The sequence below is a fragment of the Salmo trutta genome, chromosome 4, assembly GCF_901001165.1.
Source record: "Salmo trutta chromosome 4, fSalTru1.1, whole genome shotgun sequence".
Lineage (NCBI taxonomy): Eukaryota > Metazoa > Chordata > Actinopteri > Salmoniformes > Salmonidae > Salmo > Salmo trutta.
This window is the reverse complement of record NC_042960.1, coordinates 55320984-55340644: the sequence shown is the minus strand read 5'-3', so window position 1 is coordinate 55340644 and position 19661 is coordinate 55320984. Positions and strand designations below refer to the sequence as shown.

The window sequence follows — 19661 nt, the reverse complement described above, 5'->3', positions numbered from 1 at the left end:
ACCACCCACCAACCCCTCTTTTACGCTACTGATACTCTCTGGTCAACATATATGCATAGTCACTTTAACCATATCTACATGTACATACTACCTCAATCAGTCTGACTAACTGGTGTCTGTATGTAGCCTCGCTACTGTTATTTTCAAATGTCTTTTTACTGTTGTTTTATTTCTTTACTTACCTACACACACACACACACACACACATATACACCTATATATATATACACCTATTTTTTTTGCACTATTGGTTAGAGCCTGTAAGTAAGCATTTCACTGTAAGGTCAACACTTGTTGTATTCGGTGCATGTGACAAATACACTTTGATTTGATTCAGTTGTAGCAATTATATCCCAACACTTCCGTTGAACTCTGTTCAGTGGCTTATGAAATGAACACCAAAAAAGACAAAAAAGAACATTGAGCGATGAGTCATTCGAAAACACATTAAGATAAAAAAAAAGGTCATGGCTCCTGAAATTGCAAACCTGTAAAGTAATCTAGCTCTGTAATCATCCTTGCAGTCTATTTATAATATTTCACAAAGGTGAGGATTGAGACGAGCTGTTCAAATCAAGTCAAATCAAATTGTATTTGTGACATTTGCCGAATACAACAGTGAAATGCTTACCTACAAGCCCTTAACCAACAATGCAGTTTTTAAGAAAAACAAAGTGTTAAGAAAGTATTTACTAAAATAAACTGAAGCAAAAAATGAATAAATAAAAAATGTAAATAAAAAATAAAAAATTGGAAAAATAACAAATAATTAAAGAGCAACAATAAAAAACAGTAGCAAGGCTACAGAGTCAATGTGCGGGGGCACAGGTAATATGTACATGTAGGTAAAGGCAAAGTAACTATGCATAGATAATAAACAGAGAGGAGCAGCAACGTAAAAATGGGGGTGGGGGGGGTCAATGCAAATAGTCCGGGTAGCCATTTGATTAGCTGTTCAGGAGTCTTGTGGCTTGGAGTAGAAGCTGTTAAGAAGGCTTTTGGACCTAGACTTGGCGCTCCAGTACCGCTTGCCGGAGAACAGTCTATGACTAGGGTGGCTGGAGTTTTTGGTCATTTTAGGACCATCCTCTGACACCAACTGGTATAGAGGTCCTGGATGGCAGGAAGCTTGGCCCCAGTGATGTACTGGGCCGTATGCACTATCCTCTGTAGCGCCTTGCGGTCGGAGGCCGAGCAGTTGCCATACCAGGAGGTGATGCAACCAGTCAGGATGCTCTTGATGGTTCAGCTGTAGAACCTTTTGAGGATGAGGGCCCATGCCAAATCTTTTCAGTCTCCTGAGGGGGAATAGGCGCTGTCGTGCCCTCTTCACGACTGGCTTGGTGTGTTTGAACCATGATAGTTCGTTCATTGGTGATGTGGACATAATGGGTTTATCTTCACTCACAGTCAATGCATATTCAGCTTAATTCTCATGATCTCATGACTGCAGCTCCTGTGTGTGTGTGTGTGTGTGTGTACCCAGAGTTAATGAAAGTTCTACCCTCAGGGTTTGGAGAGGACAGAGGACATCTGTATTTATTAAGGAATTGGACTACATAGCTCCAGCTCATTTTAAGCATGGACTCCAGACATTACAAAACACTATCATCAACACCTGAAACATCATGTGACCATAGAACATTGTTGCTACGGGAAACCATAAGAACCATTATCTTAAGGGGGATGAGTAGCTTACACAGGTTCTTTTGGTTTACTATGCCTACAAACTACTGCCAATGCACACACTTGTTATTGTGAAAACTAGATGCATTTACCTGTGAGGAAAGTCTATCTGATAGTGGTAGCTAGTTTTTTGTATAGTGTTTATTTGACCATAGGGGAAGGAGCTATTACGTAAATACTACAATGCGGGTTCCATGGAATTTGAGCCCTGAGAGTAAGTCTAGTAGGCTAGTAGTACACAGCAAGCATTCCAAACTCAGGTCTTGTTACCAAAATGGCTTGTGAAACATAATAAAACATTCAGAGAAGGAAAGGCTAGTGGAGCTGTTGTGCTTTATAAGAGGATCACACAACGCTGAACTTAGTTTGACCCTAGTTGAAGGTTTTGAAGAAAATATTATTTGTGAGATATGTCAGGCTTCTCAAAGGCTTTCGGGCTTTGAGTGTCAATGGAGTATGCTTTTCAGCTGTGTATTTTAACATGCATGTTACCACATCAGGATTTGGAAAGTCACACATACAAGCTGGAACATTTATAATGTCCCCTTTTTAATACATAATGTGTTCCTTACCAAACTGGGAGCTCCATTGGCCTGCTTGCTCTACACCCTCCTCCCCATTCCCCCGTTTCCTGGGCAACCCTGTCAGGTTGGAGAAAAAGAGAAAATCATATGAGGGCAGAGCATCTCTCTGTCTCTCTCTCTGTCTCTCTCTCTCTGTCTCTCTCTCTGTCTCTCTCTCTGTCTCTCTCTCTGTTTTTCTCTCTCTGTTTTTCTCTCTCTCTCCCTCCCTCTGTGTATAAAACAGCATCTCCATGCTTTCACACACCACTCAGTTCAGTTCTGCAGAGGGGATGGACACAGAGCGCAGGAGCCTACCACCAAATAGGAAATCAGTGTGACAGAGACATAAAACAACTCCTTCTTTCATCCCTCTTTCATCTGTTTCCATCTCCACATGGCTGTTGCTCTTTTCTCCTTTCCCTCCTCTTTGAGCTCCTCTCGTTTCCTTGGACGATAGCTGCATCCATGCAGAATGGGTTGTGGCAATTCCTCAGCCGCCAGCACGTCAGGAGGGGGTGAGTGTTCTTGTTCCATAACATACAGTGTGTGTTTGTGTGTGTGTGACGGGGGGGGTTCATGCCCAAGGGAGGTGATGTTGTGTGGATCGTGTGTTAGGGTCATTCTTGCTCTTTCTGCATATGTGTGCCTGTGCCTGTGTGTGCCTGTGTGTGTGTGTGTGTGTGTGTATGCTTATACAGTTGTTTGCTGAATTTTGTATGGTGGTCTCAAGGGTTAACAGCAGTCTTTAGCTCAGACTTTGACCCCTGGTGGCCAGGAGACAGCAAAGTGTCTTTAGGAATTTAAAGCTGAAAGGCTTTAAAGATGTGTGTGTGCATATATATATATATATATATATATATAGCTAATCAGCAAAGACCAGACAGGCTCCTTGTCTAACAGAACCCCAGGAAGCTAATGGGACAAACAGCTTCATGTTTTCTCTTCTCTGAATCTACCCTAGTTCATGGTAAGGAGTCCCCAGAGGAAAATAATGTGAACTTGACGTGAGAATTATGATTATGTATGTTATACAATGGAGACATTTGTGAGATTCTCTGTGAAGGATCTTTAAGCCCACAGTTAGAGGTCAATCTCCAGCTCAGGGACAAGGATGTGAAGACGTGACAATGTCATTATGATGAGTGTGTGGTAGAGGCTGCCTTTTTTTGTCACAGATGTCTGTCATTATTCATTACAAAGGTCTAGGGGATTTTCCATAGTCTATTGGCCAATGCTAAAATGACCCTACACCCATCCATAACAGTATCGGAATCGTTAGTACTGTAGACTAAATGTGATCATATCAGCAGTGTTGCACAACACAGCTGTGAGGTCAAATTACCAGTTGTACTCTATATGTGAGTCTGGTTAACCTGTTGTCTAATGGTTTATCTTTATAATGATCAGGTAAGGGAAGTTTCGATTCCCACTCCGTTTTTATTCCACACCCATGTGTTTGTCCAGCTAAATAGGACAGTGACCTCCTAAATGTACTGGATATGGTGCTTCTCATCCCACCTCTTGTGAAACCAGATCTGAGTCCCCTTAATAATGAATACCATTTCCTAAGGCTTGTGAAATGGCCACTGTCTTCTCCACTTGCATTGTTACTGTATAAAGGCTTTGGTCTCCTCTTCTATAGATGAGGATAAAATGGTGGTTTGTTGTGAATTGGAAGATGCACATTTCATATTTAAATACAAATAACATAAGTGTTAGTAGATGTCAACATTTTAGAATAGCATTGGGACACGATGGGGCCATACTTGTAAACATGAGAAAAAGTTTAAGCATCAGCCAATTAAAATTGTTGATGTAGTTGAGGCTACATTTGAGCTGTTCCTATTAGATAACATGGCACATTTTGCCCTATGCTAACCTCACCAGGTGGCCATGATTATATATGGTTCAAATCCCGAACAGTTAACATGTAGCCTTTGATCACAAGCAACTACATGGACAATTTTAATTGGCTGACGCTTAAACGTTAACTAAAATTTCAACTTTTTTGTAAAGTTAACAAGTATGGCCTCCGTAGGTGTACACTCTGTCAATGTCATGTTGTGTGGTAACAGAGGAGATGGAGGACGGGGGAGGTGGTTTCATTACCATTAAAAGTTAAATAATGTTCCATTTGATACAAGGACAGATTCTTTTGACACAGCAGTGAATACAGAACATTCAATTACTTGCATAATAAAGTAGAAACCATTGTGTTTCTAAGAATTTAGATGCAGATGAGGAAGGTGAATGAAGACAATTTAAGTGGATAATTTCTAGGAATTTAGTAGCAGATGAAGAAGGTGAATGAAGACAATTTGAATGGACTGGAACTCAGTTTGTGATGTAATATAAATTCATACAGTGTAGCATACAGTATGCTAGATGATGTATGATCATAGCTACATGATGCAAACCACCTGACATAAGCTATGTCCGCTGTAAACTACGTCCACTGTAATCTCCGTCCACTGTAAACTCCGTCCACTGTAAACTCCGTCCACTGTAATCTCCGTCCACTGTAATCTCCGTCCACTGTAAACTATGTCATCTCCATCCACTGTAAACTACGTCCACTGTAAACTACGTCCACTGTAAACTTTTTCCAGTTACATCCACTGCAAGCTGTTGGTCTATTTGACCCTTGTTTCTCAAAGTTAGCTGCCTTTGATACAGAGTATACCTGATATCCATCAAGGTCCAACCCTCTCCCAGGTCCAACCCTTTCTAAGGTCCAACCCTTTCTATCCCTCCTGTCTCCCAGAGCCAGTGCAGGTTGTTATGACCTCTACATTTCTCTGACAACCTCCATAATACAGATCCAACCTTCCCTATCCCTCCTCTATCAGAGCCAGTCCAACCCTCCCTATCCCTCCTCTCTCTCCGTCAGAACAAGTCCAACCCTCCCTATCCCTGTCAGGGCCAGTCTAACCCTCCCTATCCCTCGTTTCTGTCACAGTCCAACCCTCCCTCCTTTCTGTCAGAGACAGTCCAACCATCCCTATCCCTCTCTCAGAGCCAGTCCAATCCTCCCTATCCCTCTCTCAGAGCCTGTCAAACCCTTCCTATCTCTCCTCTGTCAGAGCCTGTCCGCTCTCTCAGAGCCAGTCCAACCGTTCCTATCCCTCCTCTGTCAGAGCCTGTCCACTCTCTCAGAGCCAGTCCAACCGTTCCTATCCCTCCTCTGTCAGAGCCTGTCCGCTCTCTCAGAGCCAGTCCAACCGTTCCTATCCCTCCTCTCTCTCCGTCAGAACAAGTCCAACCCTCCCTATCCCTGTCAGGGCCAGTCTAACCCTCCCTATCCCTCGTTTCTGTCACAGTCCAACCCTCCCTCCTTTCTGTCAGAGACAGTCCAACCATCCCTATCCCTCTCTCAGAGCCAGTCCAATCCTCCCTATCCCTCTGTCAAAGCCTGTCAAACCCTTCCTATCTCTCCTCTGTCAGAGCCTGTCCGCTCTCTCAGAGCCAGTCCAACCGTTCCTATCCCTCCTCTGTCAGAGCCTGTCCACTCTCTCAGAGCCAGTCCAACCGTTCCTATCCCTCCTCTGTCAGAGCCTGTCCGCTCTCTCAGAGCCAGTCCAACCGTTCCTATCCCTCCTCTGTCAGAGCCTGTCCGCTCTCTCAGAGCCAGTCCAACCGTTCCTATCCCTCCTCTGTCAGAGCCTGTCCGCTCTCTCAGAGCCAGTCCAACCGTTCCTATCTCTCCTCTGTCAGAGCCTGTCAAACCCTTCCTATCTCTCCTCTGTCAGAGCCTGTCCGCTCTCAGAGCCAGTCCAACCGTTCCTATCCCTCCTCTGTCAGAGCCTGTCCGCTCTCTCAGAGCCAGTCCAACCGTTCCTATCCCTCCTCTGTCAGAGCCTGTCCGCTCTCTCAGAGCCAGTCCAACCGTTCCTATCCCTCCTCTGTCAGAGCCTGTCCGCTCTCTCAGAGCCAGTCCAACCGTTCCTATCCCTCCTCTGTCAGAGCCTGTCCGCTCTCTCAGAGCCAGTCCAACCGTTCCTATCCCTCCTCTGTCAGAGCCTGTCCGCTCTCTCAGAGCCAGTCCAACCGTTCCTATCCCTCCTCTGTCAGAGCCTGTCCGCTCTCTCAGAGCCAGTCCAACCGTTCCTATCTCTCCTCTGTCAGAGCCTGTCCGCTCTCTCAGAGCCAGTCCAACCGTTCCTATCCCTCCTCTGTCAGAGCCTGTCCTCTCTCTCAGAGCCAGTCCAACCGTTCCTATCCCTCCTCTGTCAGAGCCTGTCCGCTCTCTCAGAGCCAGTCCAACCGTTCCTATCCCTCCTCTGTCAGAGCCTGTCCGCTCTCTCAGAGCCAGTCCAACCGTTCCTATCCCTCCTCTGTCAGAGCCTGTCCGCTCTCTCAGAGCCAGTCCAACCGTTCCTATCCCTCCTCTGTCAGAGCCTGTCCGCTCTCTCAGAGCCAGTCCAACCGTTCCTATCCCTCCTCTGTCAGAGCCTGTCCGCTCTCTCAGAGCCAGTCCAACCGTTCCTATCCCTCCTCTGTCAGAGCCTGTCCTCTCTCTCAGAGCCTGTCCAACCCACTCTATCCCTTCTCTTCCTCTGAACCAGTCCAACCCTCCATACCCCTCCTCTCTGTCAGAGCAAGTCCAACCCTACCCCTCTCTGAGCCCGTCCAACCCTACCCCTCTCTGAGCCTGTCCAACCCTCTCTCTCTCTCCCTCAGAACCTGTCCAACCCTCCGTACCTCTCCTCTCTTTCAGAGTCAGTCCAACCCTCCCTATCACTCCTCTCTCAGAACCAGTCCAACCCTCTCTCTCCCTCCTCTCTCAGAACCAGTCCAACCCTCTCTATCCCTCCTCTCTATCAGAGCCACTCCAACCTTCTCCCTCCTCTCTCCCAGAGCAAGTCCTATCTGCGCTGTGGCCTCTACCTGTCTCTCACTCTGGCCCTACATGTCCTACACATCCATATCAAGGTCCCTCTCTGTGTGGCGTGGAGTTGGTACATACAGTCCCCTTAAGAGAGCTCTGGGGTGCCACTCGAAAGCCGCCAACAACTCCACTCGAAAGCCACCAACAACTGTCAAATCACAGACAGCCCTACGAGCCCAGCCAGCCAACATCACCCACAGTGCTCTTTCACTCCCTTAAAGTGGGCCTTAAGTGGCGGTCATTAAGCTGTGGCGCATTGATTTCTGTAATATCTTCTAAGAGTGGGAAGGGAGCTGTTAAGGCAGGTAGTTGTGTTAATAGTGATGTATGGAGCCTATGGCATTTCCGATAGCATCAGAAAGGTACTGTAGAGATAGGTACAGTGATTAGCTGTCAATGATTCTGTCTGCTCTGTGATTACTGATATTGTGGATGGTAAGGAGGGCCGAAACACTTCTGTTTTTTGTTTCTACCTGGTGGTTAATTGCACTCACCTGGTGTCCCAGGTCTGAATCAGTCCCTTATTAGAAGAAGAGGATGAAAACCAGAAGTATTTTGGCTCTCCAGGACCGACGTTGAACAGCCCTGCTATAGATAAAGCAGGCACACAGTACAAAGAGGAGAGATCGACAGTGCAAATGAATTGGTAAATGTGGGCTTGATGTGAGACAAGATCACCTCAAATCAGCACCCTCACTTAGGCTACTAAATAAAATGTACTTTTCTATTTTATTCCACACGTCATGTAGCATCCAGAACAAAATAATGATAGTTGAGTATTTATATTATTTTTCTTGAGTTCACAGGACCTGCAGAAACTTCCAAAGATTTGTAAGTACAGCAACTGTCTCATCCGATTACTCCTTCATAGACTCAAGAAGGTGTTGCCTTCATAGTAGAGGTTGACCGATTAATCGGAACTGGCCGATTAATTAGGGCCGATTTCAAGTTTTCATAACAATCGGCAATCGGTATTTTTGGCCGCCGATTTTTTTATATATATATATATTTTTTTTTTACACCTTTATTTAACTAGGCAAGTCAGATTAAGAATACATTCTTATTTTCAATGACGGCCTAGGAACGGGGGTTAACTGCCTTGTTCAGGGGGATTCAGGGATTCGTTTTTGCAACCTTCTGGTTACTAGTCCAATGCTCTAACCACCTGCCTTACATTGCACTCCACGAGGAGCCTGCATGGCAGGCTGACTACCTGTTACGCGAGGGCAGCAAGAAGCCAAGGTAAGTTGCTAGCTAGCATTAAACTTATCTTATAAAAAACTATCAATCTTAACATAATCACTAGTTAACTACACATGGTTGATGATATTACTAGTTTATCTAACGTGTCCTGCATTGCATATAATCGATGCGGTGCCTGTTAATTTCTCATCGAATCACAGCCTACTTCGACAAACGGGTGATGATTTAACAAGCGCATTTGCAAAAAAAGCACTGTCGTTGCACCAATGTACCTAACCATAAACATCAATGCCTTTCTTTAAAATCAATACACAAGTATATATTTTTAAACCTGCATATTTAGTTAATATTGCCTGCTAACATGAAATTGTGTCACTGCTCTTGCGTTCATTGCCTGGCTCGTTGCGAACTAATTTGCCAGAATTGTACGTAATTATGACATACCATTGAAGGTTGTGCAATGTAACAGGAATATTTAGACTTAGGGATGCCACCCGTTAGATAAAATACGAACCGGTTCCGTATTTCACTGAAAGAAAAAAATGTTTTGTTTTCGAGATGATAGTTTCCGGATTCGACCATATTAATGACCTAAGGCTCGTATTTCTGTTTGTTTATTATAATATAATTAAGTCTATGATTTGATAGAGCAGTCTGACTGAGCGGTGGTAATCACCAGCAAGCTCGTAAGCATTCATTCAAACAGCACTTTCGTGCATTTTGCCAGCAGCTCTTCGCAATGCATGGCGCTGTTTATGACTTCAAGCCTGTCAACTCCCAAGATTAGGCTGGTGTAACCGATGTGAAATGGCTAGCTAGTTAGCGGGTGCGCGCTAATAGCGTTTCAAACGTCACTCGCTCTGAGTCTTGGAGTAGTTGTTCCCCTTGCTCTACATGGGTAACGCTGCTTCGAGGATGGCTGTTGTCGATGTGTTCTTGGTTCGAGCCCAGGTAGGAGCGAGGAGAGGGACGGAAGCTATACTGTTACACTGGCAATACTAAAGTGCCTATAAGAACATCCAATAGTCAAAGGTATATGAAATACAAATCGTATAGAGAGAAATAGTCCTATAATTCCTATAATAACTACAACCTAAAACTTCTTACCTGGGAATATTGAAGACTCATGTTAAAAGGAACCACCAGCTTTCATATGTTCCCATGTTCTGAGGAAGGCACTGAAACGTTAGCTTTCTTACATGGCACATATTGCACTTTTACTTTCTTCTTCCAACACTTTGTTTTTGCATTATTTAAACCAAATTGAACATGTTTCATTATTTATTTGCGGCTAAATTGATTTTATTGATGTATTATATTAAGTTAAAATAAGTGTTCATTCAGTATTGTTGTAATTGTCATTATTACAAATTAATTAAATCGGCTCATTAATTGGTATCGGCTTGTTTTGGTCCTCCAATAATCGGTATTGGCGTTGAAAAAAAAAAATCATAATCGGTCGACCTCTACTTCATAGTGCGAGAGAGAGAGAGAGAGAGAGAATCTGTCTGAAATCAAATGTATACATACATGTATCTTATACTGATATTCCCTTGCAATACCTCAAAATGCCTACTTTCAAATATGGTATATGTACGATGCAAACATTTAATGTGAATCCTCTGGTAAATTGTTCAGTCTTTCATATCAAGGCCTTCAAATATTTTACATATAGAATATTAGTGTGTAGAGAAATGAAAATACGTTCCAGTACTGGTTTTACAATGAATCAGCCTTGTTCAGTAAAGAACTGCCTGACTGTACATCAACAATATGTGCAACACGTCCTGCTGCCCTGTCCTCCACCAGACGCAGTGTGCCACTATCAGCATCACAACGTGGGCAGAGGGAGGGGGCAGCCATTTCCCCAATTTTTTAAAAATCAATCAGTGTGTGTGCTTTATGATAAACATCTGAGCAGTTAAAGTGCTCAGTCCAGAACCCATGGGGACTGACAGCAGCACACTGCCAACCACAGCCAGTCAGTCACACAACTCCAGAACCCATGGGGACTGACAGCAGCACACTGCCAACCACAGCCAGTCAGTCACACAACTCCAGAACCCATGGGGACTGACAGCAGCACACTGCCAACCACAGCCAGTCAGTCACACAACTCCAGAACCCATGGGGACTGACAGCAGCACACTGCCAACCACAGCCAGTCAGTCACACAACTCCAGAACCCATGGGGACTGACAGCAGCACACTGCCAACCACAGCCAGTCAGTCACACAACTCCAGAACCCATGGGGACTGACAGCAGCACACTGCCAACCACAGCCAGTCAGTCACACAACTCCAGAACCCATGGGGACTGACAGCAGCACACTGCCAACCACAGCCAGTCAGTCACACAACTCCAGAACCCATGGGGACTGACAGCAGCACACTGCCAACCACAGCCAGTCAGTCACACAACTCCAGAACCCATGGGGACTGACAGCAGCACACTGCCAACCACAGCCAGTCAGTCACACAACTCCAGAACCCATGGGGACTGACAGCAGCACACTGCCAACCACAGCCAGTCAGTCACACAACTCCAGAACCCATGGGGACTGACAGCAGCACACTGCCAACCACAGCCAGTCAGTCACACAACTCCAGAACCCATGGGGACTGACAGCAGCACACTGCCAACCACAGCCAGTCAGTCACACAACTCCAGAACCCATGGGGACTGACAGCAGCACACTGCCAACCACAGCCAGTCAGTCACACAACTCCAGAACCCATGGGGACTGACAGCAGCACACTGCCAACCACAGCCAGTCAGTCACACAACTCCAGAACCCATGGGGACTGACAGCAGCACACTGCCAACCACAGCCAGTCAGTCACACAACTCCAGAACCCATGGGGACTGACAGCAGCACACTGCCAACCACAGCCAGTCAGTCACACAACTCCAGAACCCATGGGGACTGACAGCAGCACACTGCCAACCACAGCCAGTCAGTCACACAACTCCAGAACCCATGGGGACTGACAGCAGCACACTGCCAACCACAGCCAGTCAGTCACACAACTCCAGAACCCATGGGGACTGACAGCAGCACACTGCCAACCACAGCCAGTCAGTCACACAACTCCAGAACCCATGGGGACTGACAGCAGCACACTGCCAACCACAGCCAGTCAGTCACACAACTCCAGAACCCATGGGGACTGACAGCAGCACACTGCCAACCACAGCCAGTCAGTCACACAACTCCAGAACCCATGGGGACTGACAGCAGCACACTGCCAACCACAGCCAGTCAGTCACACAACTCCAGAACCCATGGGGACTGACAGCAGCACACTGCCAACCACAGCCAGTCAGTCACACAACTCCAGGCCTGCTATGCCCTGTTGTCACACACACACACGCGGTTTGACTGGCAGTTGACACTTATTTTTTCATGCCTCTTTTGTGGACAGAGAAGAAACATGACAATGTCCATGGCATAGTCCAGTAACCATTTCACCTCCATTCATTGTAGGTAGAAAACCATCATCCACATTGTTGATTCCCTATGATCATTGGCCTCACAGAACGCCTATATCAAGTTTTTATTTATTTTTCCTTTATTTAACTTGGCAAGTCAGTTAAGAAGAAATTCTTATTTTCAATGACGGCCTACCGGGGAACAGTGGGTTAACTGCCTTGTTCAGGGGCAGAACGACAGATTTTTACCTTGTCAGCTCAGGGATTTGATCTTGCCACCGTTCAGTTACTAGTCCAACACTCTAACCACTAGGCTACCTGCCACCCCAAGTCTTGCCCATCTCATAATCAAGTCACATTCGCTATCCAGGTCAACTATATTAATAATTTCTCTGTGTCGTGTTGGCTGTTATGTACAATATGTTTGTGCTTTGAGCATTCTATCTATCCGGTCATGTGAGCTGATCTGTGATTATTGTCTTAATTAGGACAGAAGAACCCTCACCAGACGATGAGAAAAGAAGGTAAGTGATTGTCCTATCGTCCTACTCCTCTGCAAAAGGTTTAGCCCAAACACAATCCAAACCATGTGTGTTCTTACAGTCATTAGATCTCACTAAGCATATACCGTCCGGCCTTGATTTCAACGTCCACAGTTGTCTGGTCCGGACGGGCCTGTATTTGGCCTAAACATATACGTCAATAATTGGTTCAGATTTGGTCCAGACTGCACCAAATCTGAACCAATTATAGACGTATATGTTTGGACAACACAGTACAGTACAGTAGAGCAAGGCAGAGTACATTACAGTACACAGTAAAGAAAAGTACAGTATAGTACAGAAGCATACAGTACAATACAGTAGAGTACAGTAAAGTATAGTGTACTATATTGTACTCTATTGAACTAAACTGTGCTGTACTCTACTGAGTTAAACTATACTGTGCTGTACACTACTGTACTCTAATCTACTGAATTAAACTATACTCTACTCTATTGTACTGTGCTCTTCTGTGCTGTACTCTACTGAATTAAACTCTGCTGTACTGTGCTCTACTGTGCCATACAGTACTGTGTTGTTCAAACTTGTGAAACACAGCCTAGACGTCTATGATTTGTTCAGATTTGGATCTGGTCTGCATCGATCAAATTTGTACTTGTTTGGAATAATACCCAGAATGCTTTGCAAGTGTTTGTTTTTACATTTACATTTTGGTCATTCAGCAGACGCTCTTATCCAGAGTGACTTACAGTCAGTGCATTCAACTAAGGTAGCAGTTGAAATTTTGCTGTAGAATCAATGACAGAAAATATGTTTTTAACATAAGTAAATTACTTATTTTCAATGTCTGGAATATGTGTGTTTATTTTTTACATCCGTAAAAGATGTCTTCACCTTTCATTCAGCACCTAAAATGCACCTGATTTCAAAGTCTGGAAAATATGTGTTTTCAACTTCCAAAATATTAGTATTTTTGAGTCCGGAAAGACGTCTTTTCATCTCTGGCACTGCTGCTTCCTTAAATGTGTTTTGGTTACATACTGTACACACACTGCAGTGCTAACACCCTGTTGTTGGTGAGAGTCTGCCACAGTATAGTGTCTGGATGTCATGTGACCTTGGATCTTTTTTCATACTACCTCTCTCAGGAACTATGGCGGGGTGTACGTAGGTCTGCCATCTGACATGACCACTGTGGCAGCCAGCCAGTCCAAGTCCACAGGCAAAGGTACAACATGACAGGTCCAAGATATCTGTGTAGTGTTATAAGGTTTAAATTATGCATTGCAATACGATTGGTTGTTACATAATTTCCACTAATTTTGACTGTACAGGGAATATCAGATGATCTACCACTCATGGACATGGACACACCACTCCTCTTTAGCTGGTAGTTGATGCCCAGAATAGATTGATTGGTTCCTCCTTCGTGGGAAGTATCCGGAACATATGGCTGTCAATGGTTTAGGAGTAGTGAACCCCTGGGCACACACTGGTTGAATCAACATAGTTTTATTGAAATGCAGTGGAAACAGTGTTGAACCAATGTGGAATAGACATTGAATTGTCATCTGTGTCCAGTGGGGAGACATTAGATGCCAGTAGTGTGACATCTGTATCCTTATTGGAGGGTGGGAGTGTGTCTGGGAGTGTGTGTGTGTGTGTGTGTGTGTGTGTGTATGTGCTTGCGTGCCTGCGTTGGTGCGTAAATGTGCGTTTGTGTGCAACACAAGGGACTTTGACTCAAAAGACTAATTTCATAATGTTCATAATGTTGAAAATGTTCATAATTATGTCTGTCTGTCCCTCCCCGTAGACTAAAATATATAGAAGGGAATCATTGACATACAACACAGGTACACAAAAATTTTCCTCCCTTCATCCTCTTGACATGATAATAAAACACAATTAATGACAGCCTGCACTGATTATAAATGTTGTACTCAAACACAATAACATCTTACATAACGTGGTGGCTGGCTATGACCTCTGTCTGACTGTCTGTGTTATTCTTCTTTCCAGGACTGTAGATACATTATTCAAAACATACAGGGACATTCAATTCACATGTTGAGAGGAGGAGTGTGCTCGGATTACTGACTCCCCATCACAATATAGCCCGGACCATCAGGCAGATATGACGTCAGCCTACTTGGGTCCTGAGGAAACTGTGTCAGAGTGGCACCGAGTAGAGGCTCAATGGACACCTTTTTCTGAGGATTCTTTGCCCTTCTTGACACTCACATAGATCTGGACAGCAGAACCAGAGCAGTCGGTGGCCGAGGGGAGAACGTAAGCATTTGGACAAACATCCTGGACTATAGGTCAATGTTCTGGAGCAGCTTCTTGGGCTCAGGAAGAGACGTGAGAAACACAGCCACTCTGAGACTCCTCCTCGACGGGCTCTGCCAGTGGCGGACAGGGACAAGAATTCAACCCTAGTATTTTATCCACACCAGCCCACATCACTGCAAGCACTGCCAACTCACCCCCAGTTACAGTTGGTGGCACCAGCCCATGATTTGGTAGGACCTAGATCATGAGTAATCATCTCAAAAAGTCATTCATAGTGGTTTATTAAGAAGTGTAATAAGTTGTTTCATCTAACGCATCCAAGCAGGAATGCATGACTCAAGATATTTTGTGCAACATAATCCAGTGATTGTCATGAATTTTGTTAGACTATAGTTGCTAGACTCCACTGTCAAAATAGAACTCCAGTGCCTCCCGAGTGGCGCAGCAGTCTAAGGCACTGCATCACAGTGCTAAAGGGGTCACTACAGACCAAGGTTTGATCCCAGGCTGTGTCACAGCCAGCCGAGACCGGGAGACTGACGAGGTGGCACACAATTGACCCAGTGTTGTCTGGGTAGGGGAGGGTTAAGCCGGCTGGGATGTCCTTGTCCCATTGCACTCTAGCGACTCCTTATGAGAGGCCGGGCACATGCACGCTGACTTCAGTCACCAGTTGTACGGTGTTTCCTCCGGCAGTGCGGCTTGGCAGGGTTGTGTTTTGATGCATGGCTTTCAACCTTCACCGCTCCGGAGTCCATATAGCAGTTGCAGCAATGAGACAAAACTAATTCCCGATTTGGGGTAAAAAATAAAATATATAGAACTTTTTCAATAGAGATGAATTACATACATCTTTATGTGAACTAACTACAAACATAGGCTAATTAATTTGGGGTTCAACACCTGAGGAAGTGGAAACTTAAAACACAACCTCTATGGGATCGGTGTCCCTATAGTGGGACAGTTGAGGCTAACATGCGCTAATGTGACTAGAATGATGTAAGTAACAGCAAACTTTCCAGGACATAGACGTCTTATATGGGCAGACAGCTTAAATTCTTGTTAATCTAACTGCACTGTCCAATTTACAGTAGCTATTACAGTGAAAAAATACCATGCTATTGTTTGAGGAGAGTGCACAACAACAAAAAACTTTTATCACAGCAACTGGTTTGATACATTCACCTCTGAAGGTAAATAATGTACTTACATTCTACTTGCTCTAATTTGTCATCCTGAGGGTCCCAGAGAAAAAAAATGTAGCATAGTTTTGTTTGATAAAATCCATTTTTATATTCAAATGTAGGAAGTGGGTTCTGTAGTTTGAACCCCTGCTGTCTCTGGCTCTACACCCACCCTGCCCGGCCATCTAGATGTGTGAAAGTTAGTGTATAAGCTAAATGATCCATCATGTATGACATTCCTGGGTATGTAAACTTACAAAAATGATATGGTAATACAAAATGTATGTTCTCTATATTTATGGTAGTTGAAAATGTATCAACTGACCAATTCGGCACATTTGGGCAGACTTGATTCAAAATACTGTGCAGTATTGCAGTGCTTCATTGGCTCAATCTGAACTTTGCACACACGCTGCATCTAGTGGCCAACATCTAAATTGCGCCTTAACTGCAATATTATGGCCTTTTTCTTGCATTTCAAAGATGATGAAAAAAAAGAAAATGCATGTTTTTTTGGTTTGTATTATCTTTTACCAGATCTAATGTGTTATATTCTCCTACAGTCATTTCACATTTCCTCAAACGTCAAAGTGTTTTCTTTCAAATGGTATCAAGAATATGCATATCCCTGCTTCAGGTCCTGAACTACAGACAGATACCCAAATGTATGTCATTTTAGGCGAAAATTGAAAAAAAGGGTCCGATCCTTGAGAGGTTTTAACTAGATTGCTAACACTAAATATAATACACTCTGGTAGTAGCCATGTATTGATCCAACAGTAAATGTAATGTCCCAAAAGAACTTTACAGTTGTAGGCTACTAGCCATGAGACCTTGCAATGGCCAGTGCGCATTTCGGGCACGTGCCGCTCCATGGGCTCTATTTTAACAAACCTAACACAATGGTGAATCTAAGTGCATGCAGTAGCGCTATAGGTTCAGGGGTGTATCAAACATATTTATACTATTTTCACCATCACAATTATTGGCACACTTGCTGGTGTTGGTGCAAAAGGGCTGGGTTTTGATGAACAAACAAGTTGTGGGCGTGTCGAGGCTTGGCCCCTCACTGGCCAATCAGAACGTTCTCTATGGTGAAATATGTGGTTGCTTCAGGTTGTGTATTTTCAAACTTTTAGGTATTGCCTTGGAATCAACTTCAATTCCAATGTTAGTCAGGTATAGTTTGTTCATTGGCTAACAGAAACAAAATAACAAAATGTAGAACTATCCCATCTTTGCTAAATAGGCTAACTTGAACCCATTTGCGGTCAACATTGTTCTAAGTAATTGCATGGCATTCACACAGATATAGGGGCCAGGCCTACTGTAAATTGCATTATTGCTGAGCATGGACATGCCAAACATTGTCAATAAGCAAGATTCAATTCATTATTGATAAGGCCTAAAAAGAGAACAAATAATTATAATCAAATTCTAAACAAAACAACAACTTGTTTTAAATAGGCTATGTCACATTTAAAGACACCATCATTTCTCCCTGTGGGCATATAATATTAAAACAACACAGACTGTGGAGGGTTTTACACACATCCAAAACAGGACCTGCATGGCTAAAATAATGTGGGCCTGCCTACAATGCATAGATAAAAAGGGAATGTCAGCTCACTGTTTTACTCCTCTCAAACTTGATAGTTTAATAAAGCTTTGGTGATTAAGATTTTTATCCAAGCGGTCTCAGGAGCCAAACCCTTTATCAACAGTCTTGACTACTTCGCAATTGCATTGGGCAGACTAAAGAGGAAGGGAGGCTATGCTTGGTTTTTAATAAAATAAAACAAAATGGGGAAAGCGAACCATTTTTAAAATGTTTCTAAACATTAAAAGCACATTAGTCTACTGTTGTTCCATGGGCAATGTGCATCACGGCTGGATAGGCTGCGTTTCTACTGTCATAATGCATGCCATAACCAACTGCGTTACCACTAAAACCAGCTTTTGATTGGTCTTAAATATCCCTATCAGTGCTGCCTGAAATAGAGCCCCATAGCTCAAAGCCATATCCAATATCTTGGTTGTAAAATAGTTGCTAATGAGCTGAATATTGAAAGTTGAGAAATATAAAAGATGCCTACAGGAAGCTGAGACCCTCCTTTCCTCAACAGGGACAAGGGGGCAAAGCTTCCAAAGCTGTGTTTCTCGCAATTGCAATGTTTTTATGTTATACAATCAGATCACATTTTGAGACAGAGAGACAGGGGCAGGTGCAGGGCACACTTTCATTACAGGAATCATGAGGATAATGCATTTTAATGTTTGACCAAATCATGGTTTTAACCGCCCCCAAAATTAGGACATTTTGAGTGAGGTGACAATGTAGAATGTGCTCCTTCTACGTTTATAGGCACCCTTTCCCTTTTTACGATCCATGATCTTGTCTGCCTAACTGATTTCAGAGTCGGGGCAGGTCTCTTTTCTGGTCAATGTGAGTTACTGAGTTTGATCTCAACTCGGTCGATCAGCCAATGGCTCATTGTAGATTAGTATAAGAGAGAAATTGGGCAAACATTTTGAAAGAATATCTTAATAGGCCGATGGGCCATCGGCCATGTCACCTTTTTCTTTCTTTATATACATTTATATATTAGTACCAGTCAATGTTTGGACACACCTACTCATTTGAGGGTTTTTCTTAATTTTTACTATTTTCTACATTGTAGAATAATAGTGAAGACATCAAAACTATGAAATAACACATATGGAATCATGTAGTAAGCAAAAAAGTGTCAAACAAATATATTTTATTCTTCAAAGTAGCACCCTTTGCCTTGACAACAGTTTTGAACACTCAGTATTCTCTCAACCAGCTTCACCTGGAATGCTTTTCCAACAGTTTTGAAGGAGTTCCCACATATGCTGAGCACTTGTTGGCTGCTTTTCCTTCATTCTGCGGTCCAACTCATCCCAAACCATCCCTTGAATTCTAAATAAATCACAGACAGTGTCACCAGAAAAGCACCCCCAGACCATCACACCTCCTCCATGCTTCACGGTGGAAACCACACATGTGGAGATCATCCGTTCACCTACTCTGAGTTTCATAAGGACACGGCGGTTGAAACCAAAAATCTCAAATTTGGACTCAGACTAAAGGACAGATTTCCACCAGTCTAATGTCCATTGCTCGTGTTTCTTGGCCTAAGCAAGTCTCTTCTTATTATTGGTGTCCTTTAGTAGTGGTTCCTTTGCAGCAATTCGACCATGAAGGGCTTATTCACGCAGTCTCCTCGGAACAGTTGATGTTGAGATGTGTCTGTTACTTGAACTCTGCATTTATTTGGGCTGCAATCTGAGGTGCAGTTAACTCTAATGAACTTATCCTCTGCAGCAGAGGTAACTCTGGGTCTTCCTTTCCTGTGGGGGTCCTCATGAGAGACAGTTTGATTGGCTTAAAGCATCAAGAAGCATTAACAAGGCACGCCTGTTATGTGAAATGCATTCAAGGTGACTACCTCATGAAGCTGGTTGAGAGAACATCAAGGCAAAGGGTGGCTATTTTGAAGAATCTGAAATATATTTTGATTTGTTGAACACTTTTTTGGTTACTACATGATTCCTTGTGACTTATTTCATAGTTTTGATGTCATCACTATTATTCCACAAAAATAGTAAAAAATAAAAGAAAAACCTTGGAATGAGTAGGTGTGTCCAAACCTTTGGCTGGTACTCAAATCAATGCGCTGAATATAACACCGTACCGTGAAATGCTTACTTACAAGCCCTTAACTCCATTTCTTGAACTGCACTGTTGGTTAAGAAAATATTTACTAAATAAAGTAATGTAAAAAAATTAAATCAAACCAAAAAGTAACACATGAAAATTACATAACAATAACGAGGCTATATACAGGACTCCTGAGTAGTGCAGCGGTCTAAGGCACTGCA

The 19661-nt window shown here is 43.6% G+C and overlaps 1 protein-coding gene across 1 annotated transcript; it reads left to right on the top strand.

The window, feature by feature from the left end:
• Nucleotides 1-2493: 2493 nt before the first annotated feature.
• Nucleotides 2494-14930, top strand: LOC115192651 (overexpressed in colon carcinoma 1 protein homolog). Its single transcript, XM_029751405.1, has 6 exons — nt 2494-2764; nt 7944-7968; nt 12262-12297; nt 13425-13504; nt 14093-14132; nt 14299-14930. The coding sequence occupies exons 1-5, from the start codon at nt 2722-2724 to the stop codon at nt 14095-14097; spliced, it is 189 nt and encodes a 62-aa protein (XP_029607265.1). The 5' UTR covers nt 2494-2721; the 3' UTR covers nt 14098-14132; nt 14299-14930.
• The last annotated feature ends 4731 nt before the right edge of the window (nt 14931-19661 follow it).

Bases quoted from the DNA above. Each gene is read 5' to 3' on its own strand.
- LOC115192651 (XM_029751405.1), top strand. From the start codon at position 2,722: ATGGGTTGTGGCAATTCCTCAGCCGCCAGCACGTCAGGAGGGG. The intron at 7,969-12,261 runs GTAAGTACAGCA...TGTCTTAATTAG, and splicing joins GCAGAAACTTCCAAAGATTT to GACAGAAGAACCCTCACCAG. The intron at 12,298-13,424 runs GTAAGTGATTGT...TACCTCTCTCAG, and splicing joins CCAGACGATGAGAAAAGAAG to GAACTATGGCGGGGTGTACG.